The sequence below is a fragment of the Sparus aurata genome, chromosome 4 (genome assembly GCF_900880675.1).
Source record: "Sparus aurata chromosome 4, fSpaAur1.1, whole genome shotgun sequence".
NCBI lineage: Eukaryota > Metazoa > Chordata > Actinopteri > Spariformes > Sparidae > Sparus > Sparus aurata.
In genome coordinates, this window is record NC_044190.1 from 4961576 (window position 1) to 4986069 (window position 24494).

General features: G+C 43.2%; 3 protein-coding genes and 1 long non-coding RNA gene across 8 annotated transcripts in view; 2 read left to right on the forward strand and 2 right to left on the reverse strand.

Annotated features, from left to right (window-relative positions):
* cemip (cell migration inducing hyaluronidase 1) overlaps window positions 1–12541 on the forward strand; it is a 165092-nt gene extending 152551 nt beyond the window's left edge. For all 5 annotated transcript variants that reach the window (XM_030414196.1, XM_030414195.1, XM_030414200.1 and 2 more), the window contains exons 22-29: window positions 58–273; window positions 2158–2369; window positions 5767–5952; window positions 6674–6878; window positions 7602–7688; window positions 7897–8054; window positions 8172–8272; window positions 9505–12541. In XM_030414196.1, the coding sequence (XP_030270056.1) occupies window positions 58–273; window positions 2158–2369; window positions 5767–5952; window positions 6674–6878; window positions 7602–7688; window positions 7897–8054; window positions 8172–8272; window positions 9505–9632 (1293 nt within the window). In that variant the 3' untranslated portion in view covers window positions 9633–12541. The remainder of the gene's footprint in view (window positions 1–57; window positions 274–2157; window positions 2370–5766; window positions 5953–6673; window positions 6879–7601; window positions 7689–7896; window positions 8055–8171; window positions 8273–9504) is intronic.
* On the reverse strand, window positions 6095–7901 carry LOC115580184 (uncharacterized). Its single transcript, XR_003983822.1, has 2 exons — window positions 7573–7901; window positions 6095–6875 (listed from the first exon to the last, which is right to left on the reverse strand). It is a non-coding gene; the product is annotated as an uncharacterized LOC115580184 (long non-coding RNA).
* A 982-nt stretch (window positions 12542–13523) lies between the features above and the next one.
* mesd (mesoderm development LRP chaperone) lies at window positions 13524–17385 on the reverse strand. Its single transcript, XM_030414201.1, has 3 exons — window positions 17191–17385; window positions 15337–15569; window positions 13524–14336 (listed from the first exon to the last, which is right to left on the reverse strand). The coding sequence occupies exons 1-3, from the start codon at window positions 17344–17346 to the stop codon at window positions 14069–14071; spliced, it is 657 nt and encodes a 218-aa protein (XP_030270061.1). The 5' UTR covers window positions 17347–17385; the 3' UTR covers window positions 13524–14068.
* A 3511-nt stretch (window positions 17386–20896) lies between these two features.
* Window positions 20897–24167, forward strand: tlnrd1 (talin rod domain containing 1). The gene has a single exon (XM_030415388.1). The coding sequence runs from the start codon at window positions 22539–22541 to the stop codon at window positions 23601–23603; it is 1065 nt and encodes a 354-aa protein (XP_030271248.1). The 5' UTR covers window positions 20897–22538; the 3' UTR covers window positions 23604–24167.
* Window positions 24168–24494: the final 327 nt, after the last annotated feature.

Consider the following 24494-nt stretch of genomic DNA (forward strand, 5'->3'; position numbering starts at 1 on the left):
AAAATAGAAGCATATATGAGCAGCGTCAAATGAATGTCTACATCACTTCTACTGTAGATCACATCTCGGGTGTTCTTTGGGGAGCCGGGTCCCTGGTTTAATAAGATGCAGATGGACGGGGACAAGACGACCATCTTCCATGATAAAGACGGCTCGGTCAGCGAATATCCCGGATCCTTCCTGGTGAAAGAGGACAACTGGCTGCTCCGTCACCCCGACTGCATCGACGTGCCCGACTGGAGGGCTGCTATCTGCAGCGGCCACTATGCACAGGTGGGTCAGTGCAGTCAAAGCTCCACACATTCAAAGGCTACTTTATGTCACACCCTATCTGCCATTCCATGACCACATGTGTTTTCATATCCCAATTAAAGTCGTTGAAATGAAAAATAAGACATATCTGTGTGTAAAATTAGAAATCAGTCATGCATCTCTTAGCATATTATAATAATCCTAACTGTTCATGAGTGTGTGCATACAGTTGGCTGTGGTAATGTACAGGAACATCTCAAAATTAAATGTCATGGAAAAGTTCAGTTTTTCACTAATTTAATTCAAAAAGTGAAAGTTTTATATTCTAGATTCATTACAAAAAGTCAAATATCTCAAGCTGTGATAACAGCTGACAGCTCATCGAACTCTAAAATCCAGTGTCTCAAAATATTACAATATTACTTGGGACCAACCAACCAAAGGTTTATAATTCAGAAAAGTTGACCTTCTGAAAAGTATGTGCATTCATGCAGTGGATACTGGGTTGGGCCTGCTGTTGCGTGTAGCGTGGCGTGGAGGTGATCAGCCTGTGGCAGTCCTCAGGTGTTATGGAGGCCCAGGTTGCTGTGACAGCAGCCTTCAGTTGTTGCTGAGTGGGTCTGGTGTCTCATCCACCTCTTGATGACACCCCAGAGATTCTCTCTGTTTCTAGTTGTTATGTCGTCCTTATATTTAAGCTTTTTTTTTATCTTGTGTTTTGTAATATTCACTCTATACATCAGTGATTCTGTGTGAAACATAAATGAAACCAGAATGCGATCATTTGCAGACAAACTGAGTGTTCCTGAGGGATGTAGAAACATCCTTTATACAGTCATGTTGGACAAAGTGTTGAACCTTACCCAATCCACGCGCGTGAACAATTGAGCCTTTCAATCACGATAGTCTCACCTGATGAACCTGTTTACCTGTGGACTGTTCCAAACAGGTGTTTGTTGCTCCTGTCACAACTCGTTTGAAACGTGTCGCTGATGTCAAATTCACAATAAGCAGATATTCACAAAAATCAGTGAAGTTGTTGAGGTCAAAGTTAAATATAAACATCTTTGAACTGGTTTCAATTGATTATTCATCAGAAATGATGAGTTAATAATCTGTTTTTTTTGTTTCGTTCTTCTTACACAGCACCCCGACGTTTGTGGAATCAGGGGTGTAGTTCAGTTTAACCTCAGAGTCCAGTACAGCTCAGACTGACACAGGACATGGTCTGCTTATCATAGCACAAAGACTGGCAGCAGGCTGAATCTGCTAGCATGGCTCTCTCAAAGGTGCCTTTCCACGACTTAGAATATTTAACTTAACTGAACAGCTGCCACTGTGTCTAAGAGAGACAATGAGGAGATCATCGTACATAACAGCACAACAAGGAGAGTCAAAGTGTCCCGGGAACATCAGCTGTAATGTTTCACAAAAAGTTCACTTGTAAGGTTGTTATTTGCAAAAAATCTTGTGTATTTACTGACTTTTACCAAGAAGGATATCTTTTCACCCATATCCATTTGTTTGTCTGTTTGTCAGCAGGTTTATGCAAAAACCACTGAACAGATTTCTGAGGTCTATGTTTGGTCTCAGCCCAAAAACTTCTGGTGCAGATCCAGGACATTTTTTAAAACGTTGTTCAACATTGGGAGATTTTTGTTAGTTTTAAGGGAATAATGAATGGATGTTGATGGGGGGGGAAAAGGCTGCTATCTGAGTGAGTACAGTTTCATGCTCAGCCTAAATTATGGTTAAGCCGTTGTGTGTGGTTTAAATTTCAAGCGATACAGGGCTGTTGGGTTTGATGTTGGATTGGGCTTGATTGGATTAAAGGATAAAATGAATGAATGAAATGAAATGAATATTGGAATCAGCCTTCTAACTCTATGGTCGTGTTTTCTTCAGATCTACGTCCAGACACGTAACCCTGCCAACCTGAACATGCACATAGTGAGGGATGAGTACCCTGATCGGCCCCTGACACTAGAGGGCGCCCTGGGTAAGAGGAAACACTACCAGCAGTTCCAGCCCGTCATCACACTGGCCAAAGGCTACACCATCCACTGGGACCAGGCGGCACCTGCTGAGGTCACCATCTGGCTCATCAACTTCAACAAGTCAGTGGACACATGAGCTGCACTTGAGACAGCACACACCTTGCACACAAACCAATTAACATCAGAAGTTACATGTGGCATGCAGACTTTACATATACTGTTCATCACATGGTGAGCTGACAACCACCTGAAGCTCAACATCCGCAAAAACCAAAGCGATTGTGTTGGACTACTGCTGTTTGTCTGTTAGCCCATGAGTTCACTGACAAACACAAAAGGACAATCAAACACACGTGTAGAACCAGCAGCACATGATGTGTGTGCCCTCAGCACAGTGTGAAGGTGGACAACAAGATTAGTGTCTCTTATCAGTGTCTGACCAAATGTGAAATATGGCCACAAGTTACGCTGTGAGGTCACCGTGATATCCTGCTGGATATTAAATGTCATCACTTATCATTTGATCCGAGCAGACATTTATGGAAAATGTTGTCTCAATAAGCATCAAAGTGATCTTTGACCACCAAATTGGAATCAGTTCCTGTATGTGGACGTGCTAACTTCAAAGAAATCCCCTGAGGTGGTCCTGAGAACATGTTCACATAATGGGACAGATGGCAGACAACCTGAAAACACAATGCCTCTGGGCACGACTATCGCTGTCAGGAGGCAGAACAATGTCAGGGCTGGTGCTCACATTATCAGTGAAGATAACCTCTGAGTACAGAACCAGTAAGTTACAGCGACGAGCTCCCTGCTGATCTCCAGTCCCCCTGGAGTAGACGATGAGACCTTTCGGAGCTCCATACTTATCTCTTGTCACAGGCACATTATTATTTTTGACTGGGACAAACAGAAGTAAATGTGGTAGTGGGGTCACGGGTCATCATCTATATTCTGACACTATATAACCAAGTTGTAAATGTAGAAGTTCAGAAAGATATTGTTGCTTTAAAATAGGAGGATAATTCATGTCTGAACAGACAAAAGAATCTCCCAGAGGAACAAATTCATCTTTCTGACCTAGAGAAAAGCTTCCAGAGCTGCATTTGATCTGTTTACAAGCCCGGTTCTTTGGCTTCACCAGGCAGCCTGAGGGCTTCATCTGGTGTGTTCAGCAAGGCATGAACTGAAGTTTAGCCTGAATTTTACTTGTAACTCCCCATCACACTGTTATTGGAGCAGCACTGAAGCAAACAGTCAGAGAGAGGAGGAGGAAGAAGCTACGATGTGAACGTCCTCCCTGATCTGACTCCAGCCCACGCTGCCTCCTGCTCGATGACCTTTGACCTCTCTCCACAGCTGTGAGTGGCTGCAGTTTGGTATTCACAGACCGATGACGTCACTGATGAAGTGTTCCTCATAGAGTCACATGTGATGTCATGATGACATACACACACCATCAGTCTAAAAGAAATTCAGACACAGTGCTCGTCAGTTTGTGAAACAGCTTTCCATCACTGACACTCTGAAGATCTTCAGACACACAGTTCTGTCACTTTTCATGTGTACAACTCAGAGCCAAAGTGTGTGTCACTGACAACATTTGGATGCTTCATCACTCAAACAGAGACACACCAAACACACAGCATCCTGTGACAGAGCTGAGGGCTCACCCTGGGACACAGCCAGCCGGGCACTGTGATGACTGAGAGGGATCATTCAGAAACACAGCACAACACTTTCATCTTTAGATGAGATCAAATCACTCATCAATATCATCTTCTTTGAAGGATAATGACATTCATGGTGTTGAACACACAGAAGGGCTGGAATTAGTTATGAACTAGTTCAAATCATGCTTACTTTAGACAGCTGACACCTGGGGAGAGTGTGCTGTGTCTGAAGCGTGCTGATGGCCCTTCAGAGGTGAAGGTACAGGTGTGGCCCGCTTCTGATTCCAGGTGATGGTGCTGGCCTTCAAGGCCGTCAGCAGACCTGCACCTGTCTACCTCCAAACCCTGGTCAGACCACACGTCCCAGAGACAGCACTTCACTCTTCTACATCAGCGGGTCGGCTGGTACCGCCATCGCTGGGAGCAAAGGTCACTCAGAGAAGTCGCGACTCTTCTTTTTGGCACCTTAGGTGGAACGAACTCCCGACCAACGTCAGGACAGCAGAGTCACTCTCCATCGTCCACAAAAGACTCAAGAATCACTGGTTCAGACTTCACCTCGACCCTGCAGAGCTTGACTCCCTCCTATCCCCCCACCCATAAATAATTATGCTCTTGTTTGTTCGTATCATCAGCACTTCAATCACAGCACTTAAAGAATCTTTGACAAACAGCAGCTCTGACCCTCAGATGAGGGCTTGGACATTGTTTCTATATTTTGTTTTCTTCCATCGACGGTGATGTGATGGTTCCTCTCTTGTGACAAATGTACTTATTGTAAGTCGCTTTGGAAAAAAAGCGTCTGCTAAATGTAAATGAGTTGACTCAGATAATGCATGGTGAGTGAAGTAAGCTGATGGAGGCCATCAGCTCATTCCTGTCATTCCTGCTGTTCAACAAGACTGACCACAGAAATGGGGAGAGTCTCACTCTGTGCTCCTCCTTTCAGATGCTGTTGACAGAGAAGTCTGCAGATATTTAGGCTACTCAAAGGCTCGTTGTCATTTCAAGCATACCATCTATTCCCCATAGCCGAGTCCACCCTGACATGGACAGGACAGAGGCAGAGCAGCACATTCTCATATACTGCACCAATGGCCCCATCTACAGTTCAGAGAAATACAGCAAGTGAGGCAGATGGAGCTGAAATATGAACCATTAATGTTTGACTTGATTCAGAAAACAACTGCTCTCTTTTAAGGGGAAATTAGCGGTCATGTTTTAATGAGGCTGCTTTGTGCAGCAAGATATATTCAAATGTTGCCACCTCGTGCTGATTTGAAGCTCTGATGGCGGTCTCAGTGGAAAGCTGCTGAGCGAGATAGATTACCATCTTTTCATTTTCTGGCTTGTTAATGAATTGTTGAATTTGTTCATTAGATTTTTAACTTCATTCATTTGGACTTTTCTGTTTTGTGCTGATTCAGCTTATTTGGACTTGTGATTAAAGCTGCAACCAAGAGCCACAATGGTGAAACCCACAGATTGGATATAGGAAGTAAGACACTGAATTATCCAACTGGAAGTTCAGTACAGCAATCATTACACTGACAAGTGTCAAATATATGTATGCAGAGAGCGCTGTAAAGGCTCTGCAAGGCCAATCTGATGGCCAGTGCTTGATTTAGGTATCCAGATAAAGTGCAGATGTGTTTTGTAGCTTTTCTTGTGTATCTTTGGACTGGATAACTGTTTGTTCTGCTCCATTCACAGTGAATGTGGTGTTGACCTGAGCAGATGCAGCTAGAGACAGTGGTGTGTTGTTACTGTGGCTGTGAGAACAGGTTTGCTGGAGATGAAACCAGGACTGTACCTACATTGTGCTGTTTGTTGTGTCCTAGAAATGACTGGATCAATGTTGGCATCTGCTACCCACAAGGCACCACCTTCACCATCATTTCTGACATCCACAACCGCCTGACCAAACAGACCCGCAAGACCGGGGTCTTCATGAGGACGACACAGAGGGAGAAGATCAACCACTCCCACCTGGCCAGAGGATACTACTACTGGGAGGAAGACACTGGGTCAGACACACAGATCACATATCACACACACACACACACACACACACACACAGACACACACAAACACACACACACACACACACACACACACACACACAGATCACGTATCACACACACAGACATACACACACACACACACACATACACACACACATAATTTCTTTTATTTCTATAAATCCATTACAAGAACTGTGAAAAACGACTGAATTCAGTGTAAGTTGGAATGACCCTTTAGGGACCTTATCTCATGATTATGACTTCCATATTTTATCTAATCTTATAACTTATATTATCTTATCTTATGACTTACTATCTAATAATTATGGGAAATGATGTCATAATTAGGAGATAGCTGACATCAGAGTGTGTGACCTCAGTAGGCCAATCCAGACATTTTTAAATACTTTATTGCAAGTTGTTACTAAATTGTACCAAAGTGTTTATTTTCATATCCAGTAAATATGAGATGTGGAAGTCATAATTATGAATAAGGCCTCTAATTGTTTCTGTATTTGGTGAATGCAATATGCTTTCACAGAGATGGATTTAGGAGACGAATAATTGAAAAGATAAACAGATTAAATATGGTCCTATTAATCCACCGTGCTGTAATTTGATTTTAACAAAGATAAATCTGCATTTCACAATGTTCATTTTCTCTGTGGGGGCAAAGTTTTGAAGGAGGCGTATGATGTCTGAAGCTTTCCTGTGTGTGTTGCAGCCTTCTCTTCCTGAAGGTGAAGGCCCATAACGACAGGGAGCAGTTCGCCTTCTGCTCCGTCAAAGGCTGTGAGAGGGTGAAGATCACAGTCGTCATTCCCAAAGGCAGTCCACCTAGCAACTGCATGGCCCAGGCCTACCCCAGACATGCTGAGCTGCCCGTTGTGGACGTACCCATGCCCAGAAAGATACCCAACGCCAGGCTGGTGAGAAGAGGGCAGGAGCAATTCAATGATTTAAAAATGTCTAACTATGGACTACTGTCTAAAGTGAAACTGTTCACACCAGGAGGGAAGATTCTGAGTCGGTGAGGTAGAAAACTCGGTCAGGAGCAGGGCTGCCTGATGGAGCAGCATTCAAACAGTCCTAATGTGCACTCAAAACACCCAGGGAGAACTTCACCATGTGGGAGTTTTCATCTGATCAACTTATTAAAGGCACAAAAACAATGCAAGACAAATAACATGAAAGATAACAACAATAAAAAAACAGTACACAGTTTAGGAAAATCTGATCAAGAAATACAAGAACAAACTTGAAAATGTTTAAAAAGCACAGAAATAAAAAAAACAATGAACAAAAATCAAATGACAAAACTGGGACTGGGATTATGATTACATTTTTGCTCTGGTGTCAAACGTTGAAGGCTTGTAGCCGTTGTAATTAATCCCACTGTAATTAATGCAACCTTTCCTATTTTCTCTGCTGCTGAATCTCAGTTTGTCCACAGTGACCATTATAAGTGTAATCTCTTCCTAATATTCAAGTGATAACTGCATCTGTGATCATTTCATTTCATTTGTTTATCTCTGATCTTTGTGTGGGGAATGAAAACTGACTTGTAAACTTGAAAAACGTATTGTTTCTGTGAAATGCCAAATAACGTGTGTTAATACTAACCTCTTCTTTGTTTGTGTGTTTCCTCTCAGCACTCACCAGAGCACTTCCTGGAGGTCAAACTGGAGTCCTACAACACCCGCTTCTTCCACATCAAGGAGGACTTTGCTTTCACTGAGGTATGCTTTGTCTCATACAGGAAGTAATATGTATTAATACATGATAAAACGTATCTCAGTTTGTTTTTAAAGTGCTGTTAAAAGTGTTTTTGTATATACGTACGTTCATGTGTTGTTTGACGGCTGCTCTTCTCAGCTGTGACACTGTTTTAGTGTGCAGCGCTGTATTCCAGAGCTGTCGTGTGATTGGCTGCCCATGTTTTGGCAGGTGAACGGAAGGAAGTTGTACCAACCAGAGGACGGGGTGCAGCTGACAGTCATTGACGGGCATGATGGGAAGGTGTTGGAGAGCAAAGACTTCAGGAACTCCATCCTGCAGGGCATCCCTGCACAGATAGACAACTACGTCAGTGGACTGAGAGACGGGTAAGAAGCTGCTCTTGTTGTTAATACTTTAACAGTTGGTTTAAAATTGTTCCTGATTGTTTGTATCAGCCAAATGTGAAGTCTATAATGAGGTGCTGTGTCCGACCCTTTCTTTAGTTCCATCGTCCTGATGACGTCCAAGGGCCGTCTGATTACCAGAGGACCCTGGACCAAAGTCCTGGAGAGACTTGGGGCGGAAAAAGGCTTCAAACTAAAAGGTAACTCACTTCATCTGTCCCGAGGTCTACTGAGATCAATGTGCTCGGAGTGAGCACCTCAACATCATCTTCAGTGTCCAATAATGATGTTTCATGTACAATTATGTACAAACTGATTCTCGAGCAATTTTCTTGTAAAACTTGCCAATGCTCATTTATCTGAAAAATGCTGAAAATGTTTTAACTGGTTTTAAATCAACAACTGTAAAACAAGCCTGGATGCTCCGTCCACTCATTGATTACAAGCACACGCCAATCATAAATGATGTAACCAAAGACAACAGAGTAGAGCTGGCCGATAAATCAGTAAAATCGATTAATTCGAGTTTGTGGTTTAGGACGATTTTAAAAAATGAAAATATGGATTTTCTCTTCAACTTGCTCCTCTGCTGCTCCTCGTGGGCTCCCATGACTCACAGTAGGCTCCGCCCCCCCGCACTGACTTCCCACAGAGAAACAAACACAACAACATGCATCAAGCCAAGAGTTCGTTCCTAAAGAGTCACAGTCTCGTCAGTGGTTTGGTCCTGTAGCGTCAGACCTCGAACAAACCACGGTCCGCTGCAACGTTTGTTTAAAGGCTGTTGTAACTAAAGACAGCGGACTGACACATTTATTTCAGCCTCTCAAACAGACGCAGGTATCACAGTGGGACACTTGTTGTTCACTACGAGATGAACGTCCGCTGCAGCCCACAAACACTCGCTACAAAGCAGCCAACATTAGTGGAATCATCACAATCATCATTGTGTCCCGTATGAGAAGTAATTGCAAAGCATTCAAATAAAAGCAATGCTTTTAATAATGTCTTTGTCATTTGTAGTTTGTTTTTAAGAAGGGAAAAAAAACTATTAATCTCGTAAATCGAGTTTGGTGTAAAAAAAATCAGAGATTCAATTTGTAGGCCATATCTGCCAGCCGCACAGCTGAGGACACAACAGACCAGTCTGGTTGCAGTTCCAGATTTCTGAATAAGCAGATGTGCATTATACATGCAGTCTTTATTCATCCATATCATACAAACTCTCTCAACTACAGAGCACAAGTCATACAGATAGTTGTATTTGTCCATGGTTGGAGACAGATGGAGGCCCGTCTCTCAGAGTTCTGCTTGTGAAAAATGTCATGACTACGGTCAACAGTTTTAGGGGTTCGGATCTGGATCCCTGTTGTACTCATTCGAAACAGGTGACTGAGTGATGGTTTAACCTCATTTAATGTTCTCCCTGCAGATAAGCTGGCATTTGTTGGCTTCAAGGGCTCCTTCCACCCTGACTGGGTTCATCTGGAGGTGGACGCTGACCGAGCCAAGGTCCATCAGGTCATGCCCGTCCCTGTGGTCCATAAGATGAAGCTATGAGTTGCAGGCAGAGTGGGGAGGACAGCCAAGAGACTATGTTGCCTCAGATACTGACTCACATACACTCCCCCCTAAATAACATGTACAGACACACACATACACACTGCCAGCACTACAGAGTCAGTGCTCCAAGCCACTGGTCCAGGATCAACTGGTGTTTTTTTGTCAGTTTGGCGGTGAAAAGAAAAGATGTTATTCTTGGGTTATAAAGGGGAAGACCGGGGCTAGCACTAGCCCATCATGGGCAGCCCCTCAGCAGAAGGCCTTAAGGTGACAACACGTCCTCTGGCGGCCATATTGGAGGTCCTCAGCTCTTTCACAACCGTGGTGTCAGCTAGTGGTGTTTGCAAAACTGTGGCAGTCTCCACAGACAGCATGACTGGTATTTGTTCTGTTTCTGACTTGTCATTGTGTCACTAACATCATTGTTATGTTTACATGTTAGTTTGTCATTTAGCTGATCATTGATGTGGTCAGCAAACCGTACCGTCAAAACACGTCCTTGTGCACCAGCTAACATGAACATGAACTCAGTCTGGTGTTAACAGTAACGTCACTCAGTAGACTTGTTTGCTCTCTGAGGCCAAATGATTGACTGACTCTTCTCAAGCTATACAAGGTGAAGCTTTGAAAACGGACAGTTCAGTCTTGTATGGCACTTAGTCTGTCCTCTAATGGACTTCACTATTGGTGTACACAGGCACTGTAACCTCTACAGCAAACAATGTCAGTTCCCTCTGCCATTAGATAACAGTGTTAGACAGATGATGCTATGAAGGCTTTGGAATTAACTTGTTCATTCACTGTTGCATTAAAAGAGAAATGAGGAGTCACGGGTGAGGCAGGGTGAAAGGCCTTGTCTCCTGACCCACACTCTGTCTTCAAAAAGAAAAGCAGCAGTGCTACATTGACTGACAGCTTTGAACACAAAGCAGGTATCATTTAACCGGTTCTGAGCATGTAGGCGGATCTTTGTTGGGTCTGGTTTGTCTCTGTCACGCAGCGAGGCTCCTGCATGAACACAAATGAGTTTGTCTAACGCGTCTAAAAGCACAAGTGTAGCTGTTTCAAAAGCTCTCCAATGCTGTTTGACAATCTGCTAAACACTTCTGAAGCATAATGATGCTTTCAGAGCTTCATGTGCCCCCTACCTTAACAGCACTTCTACAGCTGTGTCACTGGTTTACAGCACAGAAATTAAGTTCTCCATTAAGTCTTATCCATTCCAAATATGGCCTGGCCTAGGAGAGCTGAGGGTTTAGTGTCTGAATGAGTGTCATCACCTTGTAGGATTTAGGTAAAGTAGCAGTCACATCCTACAATTCTTCCCATTAATCCCACAGCTCTCCCAGGTCAGATGAGACATGTAAACCTTTGAGTTTATTCTGACTTTGTCCTGGAGTTCCTAATGCCTGTTGGACGTGCCTGAAACACATCCGGATCAGAAGCCTGAACCAGCTCAACTGAGGCCTTCCAGCAACTCTGTCACAAACAGATAGAGGGAAGGCTGAAAGCAAAGCACAGCCAGCCGGTAGGAACTCTTTGCAGAGGGTTCCTCTTCAGTCATTAGGTTCTGCAACCAATAGCGAAGTCTATTACAGTGGCTAATAGTTATAAATGAATCTGACATCCTGCCAATGACAGTCATACACAAGTATTTTGTATTAACATGTTGCCAAGCAGCAGATTAAGATATAATAATAATAATGATAATATTCTGTGCAGAGATGCACAACAACTACAAAGTTACACAAAGAGACGCAAAATCACTGCAAGAAGAAACAAAGCGGCTATAGTTGACTTCCCCCAGTTGTTTCTGTCTCACCATCAGCCACATGTTAGAGCTTTTAAATGATTCACTTTTGCGTTGATCTTTTCCGACAGTCTGTTTTCAGCCTGGTTGTTTGATATTATCATCGCTCACTACTGGTCGATTCTCCAGTGGACCTCCATGATGTCAGCCACAGTTGCTAGGTGATTCATGATGTAAATGTGCAGCATCTCTACCAACAGAGGGAGCAAATACTTAAAGTGTGGGTCAGCTAAACAAACGCATGTATAATGTATGTGTATCATCCCTCCTCTGCGGGTCTCTGTGATGTGCAACAGATTGTGTAAAAGTTGAGTGATTTTATGTCCTGCTTCATTTGACTAAAGTGTCTAAAGAAAGAAAAAGAGAAGAAGAAAAGAGAAACATTCCTTGTTTTGCAGTCACACCTGTGGTTGTTAACGTGCTCCCTTTCATGGCGAGCACTCGCTCATTTGATATTGTGATGTTTTACTGCCATGTTTGTTTCATACCAGTGTTTGTGATCCATCCATCTGTGTTTTTGGAGTGAACCAGCAGGAAGCCCATAGTAATATAAAAGATACAATTAAATGATCGACTGAATGTTGAATCAGGGAGGTTTTCAATGTGCAATGTCCCCCATTTCAAAGTGACGGAGAAATCTTCGTTTCAATCTGGCGAAAAATTTAAATTAAAAAAAGAATTCCTCCTTCCTTTGCCGAAATAGCTGGTCTTTTTTCGGAAGTTGTAGCAGTAATTTAGTGTTTTGTATGTTTAATGTGTTTTTAAAACTCCACAGATTGCTAAGAGATATATTTTCTACTTATTTATTGTACAGACACAGTTTACCCAAATCTACAAGGGACATCTTTTGAGTTGTAATGTTATTACTGTCCTCTGTGTGTACTGTACGTAAGAAACCATTATAGCTACATTTGAAAAGATTTGTACCAGACACTCGCTGCATACATGCACATGACTCTTGGTATAGTTGGCTTGTTTTAACTGTACACCAAATGGATTTGTTGTATATGTGGCTTGGGCTTGTAAAGTAATGAAGCTCCATGACTTTGAATTTCTTTGACAACTTTTGTACAGAAATAAATAATGCTGAACAGTTTGTCTGAGTGTCACTGTGATGGTCATGTCTGCTCCTGATGCAACATACAGGAGTGGATCATCTTTAAAACACTGTGTGTGACGCTGACGTTTGGGCAGCAAATATTCAAATGTCACTTCCAGTGTCCGAGTCAGTTTCCGTCCACATGACCAGGAAGAAATCAACACAGGTCACAAAAGAGTACTACAGGGTGTTAACTGTGAACTTCACACCAAACTCAAACACGGCTTTAAGGAACAGTTCAGTCACCATCTCCTCCCTCCATGCTGGTGGAAAGTCAGGTGAAGTTTCACACAGTCTACAAAACATTTCTGGTGCTTCACAGTAAAAACAGCTGGGGACGCAAAAACCAGCCTAACAAAGTTGACCTCAATTAAACTATTCTTTTCAAGAAATTCAGTTATTTGATTAGTGAGTTTTTCCAGATGCCTTTGACATATCTGGTAAAATGGTGATTGGTTTGTAATTTCAGATTATGTTGGGATCCTCAGATATGAGCATAGCTGAACAGAACATACTCGATCCATCAACATCAGTAAAGAAGGAATTTCTCTTTAGTCAGTTCAGAGTCGTTATCACCTAGTTTTCAATAGAGCTGGATAAAGATTGTATTCATCATCAGGACTACATGCAGATAATCCATTGTGAGGTAAGGTCATGTGTTAATGACAGTGTCTTACACACACACACACACACACACACACACACACAGCTATATACCCTTATTGATGTGGGCATAGAGAGGTGCAGCACAGCAACCTAGTGGTTGTTGCCACTAAGAGGGAAATGTACTCTTGATTTTATTCTAATACTGCTTAGTCTGGGATATGAAGAAAACTGATTTTGTATTCAGGTGATGACACTGCAACCATGACAGTAAAGCCAGTATCTGTGCTATAAACTACAGACCAGTGGGATGAGAGTGTAGCGTCCTCACACTGGAGGACATGTGATTCAAACCTAGGCAATGACAGATATCTCATACATTTATATACAAAAGTTTATTTCCATGTTCAGTAAAAAATCAAACAGAAAACGTGGGTGCTGCTTTTCAACCAAATCTTGACGTGCTTCATCCACAGACCAGGACATGAAGGTTTGATCACAGACTCCATGTTTGATCCAGAAAAATAGAAGAGAAGAGAAATCTTTATCATTTTTACTTTGAGTACCTTTCAAACAATATGTGCACGTATCTTTTTCATTGGGTGATAATCAAACAAGAGAACATAACTAAAGAAACCAGACAGAATTGACATTAGGACTGATTTGGAGAGCTTGTTCCCACGCTGTGACAAAGTGAAACATGTTCCAGTGAGGGAGAGGCAGAGACAAGACGATACATCAGCAGCTGAGGTGAGCGGACTCAGTTTTCTCATACCACTGACTGACTCTGAACCAGTGTACCGTCATATGGTCCTGCAGTCCCTCATGAGTTCACTGCTCACAGATTGGCTGTTATATGAACACGTCTAAGGCCTAAAGAAAGGGGACCTGCTAGTCCTCCTCTCCCTCAGTGTTACTCCATCACAGCTCCTGTTTCAGATGGCTGGCACTGTTCCCTTCCACGTCGGGCTTCTTTCCCTCGGTCTTCTTCTTGCTCTTCTTCTTGGAGTTGACTTCATTCTGCTGCTTGTGTTTGGCGTCGTCCTTCTTGGCAGCCTTCCCGGGGAACACCTGTCCCTCTACAGTGACTTCCATGCAGCGGTCCTGTGACACGAGGAAATCTTTGACCTCCCAGGCCATGCTGCCGTCCCGCAGCATGAAGATCACCCTGTTGGAGCCCACCACGAACCTGCAGGACGACATGTGGATGAAACCAGGTGGTGCTGTCACTGCTATAGACTACTCTTCACTGCTGTTTATTTCAGCTGAATTAATTAAAAGAAATTCAACTTCAATTTAAGTAATTATTTCAAAAATGTAATATCACAGAATGTTAGAAAGAGTTGCCTGAGATAAGGAGTCCAGAGGTGCAAAGATCTGAGAGTGTTCAGATTCGGACAATATGACAATATCAATATTTTTAAGGATGTAAATGTGAAGCATTGGAGAACATGTGCTCACCTTTTAATTTTTGTTCACATTTTTCTGACCAGTATTGCACTTTGGATTATTTCTCTTGAGTTAAGATCTTTTGGTCATCTGCACTGCATTAAAAAAGGGGGTTGAGTTGACAGGAAAAGATGAATAAAACCAATTGTAACTGTTAAGGGATCTCATACAAAACATCCTGTTTGTTGGAAAAAGTCACCCAACTGAATTCTATGATGAGGTCCTCATTTAGTAAAAGATGATGTGATGTGATGGAGGGAGTTAAAAGTAATAGTCGCAGACTGTCATTTATCCAAAGTTACATTCTTCTGTCACCTGATCTTTCTGCTGATGAAGACAATGAGATGTAGTTGAAAGGTTAGTGAGTTGACTTGTGCTCGTGCCTTGGCTCCAGTTTTGAACAGCTGCTATAATGTCTACAAACCACCAGATGTCACTGTGCTCACAGTGTTTCATGTTTCACGGCCTCACATTTCAACAAGAGCAAAGCACTGAAGCTTATTCAGGTTTTGTTCTCACATTACTCCTTATTTCTGATAGATGATGATTTGTTGGGTAATCCAACTGACAGAAACTTGCAGCAAACATTCCCTGCAGGCCAAGCTGGTTTGAAGTAAGCCCTTTTGAAAAGCTGCTACACAGTCGTAGTTTATCAAAAAACCTGCGGTTTACAAGCTACACTCAGGAGAGAAGCACTGATGTGCTCAGGCTGTCTTTGAATGAATTCAGTGAGTGACTACCTCTGAATATCATAGTTGGCGTTGAAGAGGCTGCCCTGCCACAGGCCTGTGATCTCCTCCGTCTCCTTCTCTGTGGGATCTCCTGACACTGTAGCAAAGACCATCAGAGTCCTGCCCTTCTTGGACATCTTGAGCAGCTCCTCTGGCTTGGAGGCGTCCACTTTGGAGAAATCGATGGGGGGAGGAGACCTCTTGTGCTCTGGGAGGTCACCTTCCTCAATGTCGTCATCCTCCTGTGGAACAAAGAGGACAAATCCTGTACGGTGAGTCATGAGAGGTTAAGATGGCTGGTACGTGATGAACCACAGGAGAGAGAGAGAGAGAGCCGGGCTGTGGTGTCTCACTCTCCACAGAGCTGCAAGTGTTGTACCAAACCCCATTCAAAATACTGTGGCCTAGTACACAGTTCAGACCTCTTGAAATATGCATTCACAACATTTCTACCGTAACATACACCTCTTCAGCATGGCATTAATACAATCCAGTAGTGGAATACAACGATGAAAATGTATTCACTCAAGTGGTGTACTTGAGTGCAATTTAAGATACTTGTATTACTGTTTCATGGTCCTCAGGCCTGTCACGATAATGATGTCATCGACTTGTTGTTTTGAAACTGGACTCAACGAACCGGTATGTCAACTTTGTTTCATATCAGTGGCAGTGAAAAAGAGACAAAACGTGGACTGCCAGTTACTGCCTGGTAAGGACTGAATGACTCTTTATCCCTGTGTCAAATGTCTAATATGTGTTTAAGGTCAGTTTGTGTTAACAGAGCTGAAGGCTCTCGTTCATTTATTGTTATGACTGTTTTGTTTTCTTGTCTGAAAATCGACAACACATCATCAGATTATTGGAATTATTTTTTTGACAATGTACCGTCTCAATACTTATCATGACACTGGCTTAAGTACTTACTTCCTCATGACATTTCAGAGCCAATTGACTTTACCACACTGTGCCAACCGTCATCACATCTACCTGCATATATTCATTACCTGCTCACTTTTCTGAAATGAGTGGCTACATTTAATTCCCAGTGCAGGGTTTTCAGATTGCTTCACACCAGCTCTGGAACAGCAAACAGCTCAAAACGCAAATGACTTCTTACAACCAAACATGTAAGTAAACTTACTCATTCACTGAAAACTTCATTATAACACAATAATTCTTCATTTGACCCACAAGCTTCACCATAGGCCTGTTATAGACCCGTTATATGGCCTTCCTGATGCTCCCCTTCATCCAGACTTGGGAGAGGCAGTCAGAAATGCACTGCCCTGGGGATCAGTGTCTGATTCAAGGACACCCTCGACATGTGGACAGGAAGTGGTGGGTTTCAAACTGCCAACCTTGTAATCAGTAGACAACCCGCTCTGCCTGCTGAGTCACTAGTATCAGCACTGTTGTGGTGCTCGAGTTCAGTAGAGTGGGAAGAGTTTCAAAGTTAACTCGATTAGAAACATGTTGACATAATTTGAATATCTATTAAAAACGTACTTCTACTTTAATGTATTAGTTATAAAACTGACTTCAGTACAGTGGCTAGCTGCCTGTCACTGATGGTTCTTCTGTTCTTTCACCTGTGGGACATTAGCAGTGCAGTACTTGTAGCAGAGTGTTTTATAGAGTGGTTGTTATCTAACACACACCGAACATTAACACTGCAGGTCTAACGATACACACTCATTTCAACAAACTACTGACTGTCGATGAGATATCGCTGTTAGCAGTCTGAGAGGCTCATGTTACTGATGATGTGTTGTTAGCTAACAGTACTTACTTGCTAACGGCTAGGCTAGTAGCTAGCTAAAGTCTGACCGCTGACTGACTGAGAACAACCCGTGAACGCACCTCCCACTGTTCCAGGAGCCGTGCCATGTCTGCGTCATTGTAGTCTCGGATATCCTTCTTTTTCTTGGGCTTATCTTTGCTTTCAGCCGCTAAAACGCAAAGCAAATACGTGGAGAGCAGGAGCACCGCACATCTCCACCTGAAGTCGGACGCCATGCTTACAGATGGAGCGTTCTGATTGGCTCCGGAGTATGCCGGTCACGAGACAGGAGGGGCGTGTCAGAGCAGTAAAACGCCGACCGGTAGCACGAACACCACACGAGGGAATTTCAAAATAAAGCCAGAATGAATTCATTGTAACATCCTGCTCTCCTTCTGCTGAACAACTGCTTATATTATCCTCCTGATGTTGTACTAATAGCACACATAGCAACTTTAAAAAACAGAGTTTACAAAGTGCATATTATGCTGATTGTGAACGTTTTAAACACACCTCTCAGATAAAAACATTTCTAATGATCTCAATGAACATAGTGATCGTTGTGCTCTCTGATGCAAAAACTCACACATGTAACAGCTCCAGTCTGTCTGATGTGTTTCACAGGTACACAGTGTCATATACGGCAGTATAATTGTATTGTATTGTATTGTAAATGTATTGTCATTTCAAAAAAATTCAACTTGAGTCCTTTGAATCCAGCTTTATCACATTAAACCTAATTGTTGATGATGAATTGAGGAGCCTGGAGATGAAGCTGCTCTAGAGTAGGTGAGTCTGCATATAATTATTAGTTTTTGGACAACAGTGGAGCTCTGTGGCACAGAGAGAGTGTCATCAGGCTTTGGATACTTAAACTTGTTGGTAGGATCAGAGGAATTTACCAGGTCTTTAGTTTTGTAGAAAGGTGCTTTTTTGCTTAATAGCACTTTTTTGCACTTTAATGTGCACAATAATAGAAATATGTCCATTAGTAAGGGTGAGGGAGGAAGTTCAGAGGCAGGAAACACGGTGGACTATAAAATAAAGGTTAAAGTAAAAAAATGTGGCTGTATTATTGAGACGGTTAGAAAGCAGTGTGAGAAGGTCACCAGAGCGCAGGGTCGTGCAGATCAGAGATCAGCCTAGCTGACAAACTGTGGAGCTGTTTCCTTTCTGGCCGACTCCACCCAATGGCACTGTGCCCTGTGCAGCTGCAAGCCCCACTGACAGTACAACAGCCCTCACATTCACTCAGTGTGTTCGTCATAGCCTCATACCAACAAGAAAAGGGGATTTGATACCACGCAAAATACCTGAGTTTCACCATTCTCTATGTACAAACTATAGAATCTGTGATTCTTTAAAGAAACACAAGATATTCAATGATTTACACCCAGTATACCAGAACACATTCCTGTAATGTTCACCAGAAGCTACAAGTTAAGTAAAATATCTCTGTTTAAATGTGAATTAGTCCATTCACCCTAATATATAAAAGTGGTGAATGCCTTCACGTCATCTCCTAACATGTAAAACAAAGATAATGTCTTTACTACAAACCTATGAGTCTGCTCATTCATTCCATTCAGAACAAATGAACTAAATTCAGGACCTTGACACAACGATTCACAGTAACTGTATTCGTTTTGCAGACTTCAATAAGTTGACAATCCTGTAAAATGCACAAGAGCATTATGAAAACATCTCTTCCTGCTGACACATTGTGTTAGTGTCCAGTGATATTTTGGCGTCAGCATCCTTGTTTAAAGAATTTAAAGAAAACACAACATGTTGTCTTCCACACTGACTCATTCTCCCACCGTGCTCCACTACACACAACCATAGAGCCATACTAAAACTGGACTGGTTTCCTTTATTCTTAGCTCATATCATCCACATCTGTGTCTGGTGACTGGATGACGTCTCTGACATCATTATTCTCAACAGATACAGGTTTCACATTTCACTGCCCATGAGACACAGCACAGTGTTCGGTTATGGAGCAGTGATGAACCGACCAGTACATATATATTTTACTCAATTGTGTGCCATTTAATACAGTTAAGAGCCAACAGCAAGTCTGCCACGATTTTTTACATTTAGAAAATGTCACTGCTGTTTCCTCACAAAGCAACACATAAAAACGCTACAATGAGTGATGTAACCTTACACATTTTAAATACATATCCTGAAAGAATGTGAACACTAATGAGAAATAGTTGATCCGGTAAAGTTTCAAGTTTATTTCTATTACATAGCACTTTAAAAGCAAACATGTTTTGCACCAAAGTGCTTCACAAAAACAGACATACTGTATGTATATAAATAAAGGCACATATATCATAGTGGCGGTGGCTGCCATGCAAGCTGCTGACCAACACATCAGGAGCAGTTCATGGGTTCATTATCTTACACGAGGACACTTTGACATGCAGACCAGAGGAATCTGATCAGTGACCTTCTGATAACAAGACGCTGGCTCTACTCCTGATCCACAGCTGCCCAACATTATTAACCACCATCCACAGTTAATAATAACCTCAGAGAAATGTCATAAAAATATCAAATCATCGTAGAATGAAGGGGAGACAAAATAATGGTTCTTTTCAATGTCTTATATCAACCAGCCACAATAATAACATGCTCACTACTTGTTAATACATCAATACAATATAATATAATATAATATAATATAATATAATATAATATAATATAATATAATAAATATAACATAACATCACATAACACAACATAATATAATATATATAACCTTTTATTGCAGGCCATTTACTGACATATTTAATTGTACATAATAGAATTAGAATAGATGGGTTCTTATATTTCTTTAACAGTGAAGGAGTCCAAGTCCCCACTTCCCTCAGCATATTATAGAGTGGTGTAGTCTGTAGTCCTAAAACTCGTTTTGTTTTGTTCTATGACATAAAATGCATCATTAAATGACCCAGAGCTTTATTATCAGGCTCTTCCATGTGATAAAAAGGCGGTTGCTCACGAGTGTCTGAATGAGACTACAGAGGTTGTCGGGGACATTAAACGTCCTCACAGTGAACACGGAGAGTTTATAGAAAACCTGGATAGTAATTGTGCAGTAAGACTCTTAGTGGTGGTGACGTTTCAGTCATGTGACCGTGATGTCGTCTGTTTGTAGGCTAACATTAGCTTCTTACTGCTACATTTAATTTAATGTGTAACATTTAATTTACACTTCAAAAATAACACAGTGGTGTTCTTCTGTGAAGATTATCCTGATGAACTGGAGGTATCATAACCTTGTTTTTGACACAGAGATTAATTTCTGAAATATTCAAAAATCTAATACAAAAATCCCTTTTTGTCGAGGGAACCAGGGCCATGCCAATTTAAGGGTTAACCTACAAAAATCACCCCTACACCACTCTATATTCTGCACTTGAATGTTCAAAACCTTTTGGAAAACGAGAATGTGTTATATTTTACATAATTCATTTATTTCCTAACCAGTCTGCTGTTTTAGGCGTCTCTCGGAGTTAAACTCATGTTTGGATGCTGAGTCATTCATTTAAAGTTGTAAAGGAAGTATGATTGAAATTGAGATAGAGATTCAAACATGCTGTAAATGGTTTGATGCCATCTATCTGTCTCCTTTATCATAGTTTGATACTCTCCTATGTGTGTTAATGTAGAATCTCCTAAAGCCGCCAGACTCTCAGAGAAAACACAGAAGAACTGTGGGCCTGTGCATGACTCCAGCTCGGCTTTTATTTTGACAGGCGCGGTTCCGGCCTCGCTGTCTGGCCGGGCCCTCCGTCACTTGACGCGGCAGATTGTCTCATGGCAGCCCAGCAGCCCGTCCTCAAAGTGAAGCAGTCCTAAAACTCCCCGGAGCTGTGTAGCCGCCGTCCTACTGGAATCTTCCCCAGCGTCGTCGTGAACGTGAGACAACAGCCAGCTGACAGACATGGTGGGAAGCTGATGGAGAAGCTAACTTTAGCGGTGGGCTACGTGTGTTGTTCCGTTGCTACAACTTCGCCGAGTCCAGCCGCCGCTCAGCGACCACACCCTCCCCGCTTCCTCATAGTCCTGCAGCGGGAGCGCGCAGCTCGGCTTTGAATCTGTGGGAATAACGGACACTACTTCAGCTACGATCAGGCTTCGTGGCCGACAACCTGCCCAGACAAGTGACTTTAACTCGCCCAGAGGACCGACTGGTATGGATGTGAGCGGCGGGTCCCCACGGAGGCTGTGCGGGGCTTCACGGTCTCTGGTCCCGAGTTAAGACGCGGAGGAGCTGGAGGGCGGACAGGCGGACGATGCATATGGAGTCGCAGCGACCGGAGCAACTGCTAGCTTCTCACCCAGGGCTGTGTCTGAAGAAGAAGAGGTTGAAAGTGGATTGAGGGGGTTGTGCTGAGGGAAGAGTCGGCTTCTCGGTGGATTTTACTTGGGAGGACTCATGAAACGATGGTGCTGGAGGGAAACACAAGTCTTCCCGCTGTCCAGAAGAGCTGCCCGGGTGGTGCCCTGTTTGTTACCAGCATGAGTCCACCAGGCCGGTCACACTCCTCGGGAACACGTTGGACGAGATGTCGGTGCTGTTTCAGGCTACTTGCTGTGATGCGAGTGGACACAAAATGACATCCTGTTGAACGTAGTCGTAAAAAGACCCCAAGAAAAAAAGGCATCTAACGTCATAAAATAGTACAGAGGCAGTTCAGCACATGTAATTCCAATTGGGAATGTGGTCCTGATTGCAAAGATAAGGAGATTTTGACATTATTTTTTATAATTCTCAGTCTGCACTTTGCCTTTTAGAAGGCACCTTGGTGGCACTGCAGTTTGTGTGTGTGATTTTTTTTTATTTTTAATTTTTTCTAACTCAACAACCTGTGAATTCTTCTGGGACTACAATGAGAATATTGACTTTTTGGATTATGGTGTTCAGGGCATTTAAATTAACATGTCAAGATAAGAGCCTGTAGCTTAGTACACTGATTACGCAGAAGTTGTGTTGTCATTGTAAAATCACTAATAACCAAGGCCAATAACTGGGAATATGCCAGATCATAGTTTCCACTTTTATTTTGATATACTTTAGAGACACATACATTGATGATGGGGATGTCATTCAAACACAAGTAAATGCAGTAATTGAGTTTTGCTCTTTCTACATGTTTACATTGAGAATACATGTCCTGTGTGTCAACATATAATGTACAGCTGATTTCCTATTCTCTGAAGGAATTTAAAGAAGACTGTGTGGCCAGTTGTTATTTAAACACGTTTGTAAAAAAGCAGTGAGCTGAGGCTTCATGGGAATTTAGACATGTCTTAAACAGTACAATGCAGTGTGCAGCAGCAGGAAAATCTAGATAAGTGAACCCCTCCAGAAGAGCAGTTTGACCCTCTCTCCCCCACTTCCCTCCTTATTATGGCTAGTGGTGGTTCTGGCAAATCAGCTAGCGAGGGATCAACCAGCACACCCACTGGCAGTTTGCAGCAGAGGAAGCGTCTCTCCTCCGTCTGTGACACATGTAAGGGCAAGATGCAGCTGGTGGCCGACCTCCTCCTGCTGTCCAGCGAGACCAGGCCGGTCATGACCTCTGAGGGCGTGGCAGTGGCCGACACCTTCGACCAGTGCCGCGACACGGTCATCGCCAGGACTAAAGAGCTCTCCATTCTCACCCACGACATTCAGAGCCAGCTCAACATGGGCCGCTTCACAGAGGTGGGGGACCGCCTCCTGGAGATGGCAGACTTGGTGGTGTCTTTGACGGAGTGCTCAGCCCACGCTGCGTACTTAGCAGCCGTGGAGACCCCCGGCTCGCAGCCCTGCCTGCCGGGTCTGGTGGACCGCTACAAGGTGACCCGCTGCCGGCACGAAGTGGAGCAGAGCTGCGGCCTCCTCCGAGTCACGCCCTTGCCAGACCTCACTCCACAGCTCCTCCTCGAGCTCTCTCAGAACATCTCCACCAACCTCAAGAATCTGACAGACATCTCGTCACTGGCTAGCGAGAGGTCCAGGGATCGCTTTGCAAAAGAGCAATTCAAACTGAGCGTCAAGAGCATGAGCACGAGCGGCACAGCCTTCCTGGCATGTGTCAAAGAGGTGAAAACCCAGCCCAGCGAGCTGACCCGGAACCGCTGCGTCCTCTTCAGTGCTGCTCTGGTCCAGGCTGTCAGCGCCCTGGTCGGGTTCGCCACAGAGCCCCAGTTCCTTGGAAGAGCTGCAAGTATCTCCACTGAAGGGAAGGGGGTACAGACTGCAGTGTTAGGGGGGGCCATGAGTGTGGTTTCAGCCTGTGTCCTCCTCACTCAGGGCCTCAGGGATGTCGCACAGCATCCTGAGAGTAGCTCCAAAATGGCAGACTACCGCGAGCGCCTGCGTAACTCAGCGTGTGCCGTGTCAGACGGCTGCACTCTGCTCACTCAGGCACTCAGAGAACGCTCCTCTCCAAGGACTCTGCCGCCAGTCAACTCTCATTCTGTGAATTAGTTTAGGAAGAGGCGACATGAGCTCCGGTCGCCTCTGTCCTATTCTGACGTACCAAAGAGACTCACCTGGGTTGTCCCTGTTCATCAGGTGTAGAGTCAGAGTAACATCAGAAGAAGGCTGTCTGTGGGTCTGTTCGTGTGGTTGAAGAGGAGCACTAAAACAACCACTGCAGGGTTTAGTGTCGCGCTGGATGTGACTCAGACCTTGTCAGAAACTGACCCGGGCTCAGCTGACAGCCGCTCTCACCAGCAGGCAGCAGCCTTCAAACCTGAAAAGTTTACCTCAGTTTTCAGCTCCGGTGAAAACACCAGCCTTGATGATGGATGTAGCCTCGCTGTGTGAACCTATGGTTGGCTGACATGTGCTTTGTGAGATTGGAAAGAGTGATCTGAGTGTCTCAATGCTTGTTTTTTTTCAATGTGTGAATTCTTATTTGGTAAAAGCTGCTGTGAGTGTGTGCCATAGGTTTTACACTATTTACCAGACTTCCCATAGTATTTTAAAGTGTTTTGATCGTGCATGTAATGGAGTATTTATTTCAACTATTAAAAATGTTGTTTCTGACATGCTGTTTTGGGGCTAATGTGCTTTAAAATGTCAAATTTATAATTGGTTAAATGATCTATTCAGACAAAAAGTGACAAAAACCACATGTCTGTCAGCTCAGGTGATATCTGTCCATGAGACTTCTGCATCCACCCCGAAAATGGAGGTTAAATTAACTTTGCGGTATTTCTAGCATTAAAAAATGCATTTAAAATACCACATTCTAATATGGCACCCTGCATACATGTTTTTTTAAAGATATAACTAATGATTCAGTAAAAAACATGTTTCCTCTAATGAGAGAGGCTTCTTCAGTTCTCATGAGTATTAGAATATAATATTTTC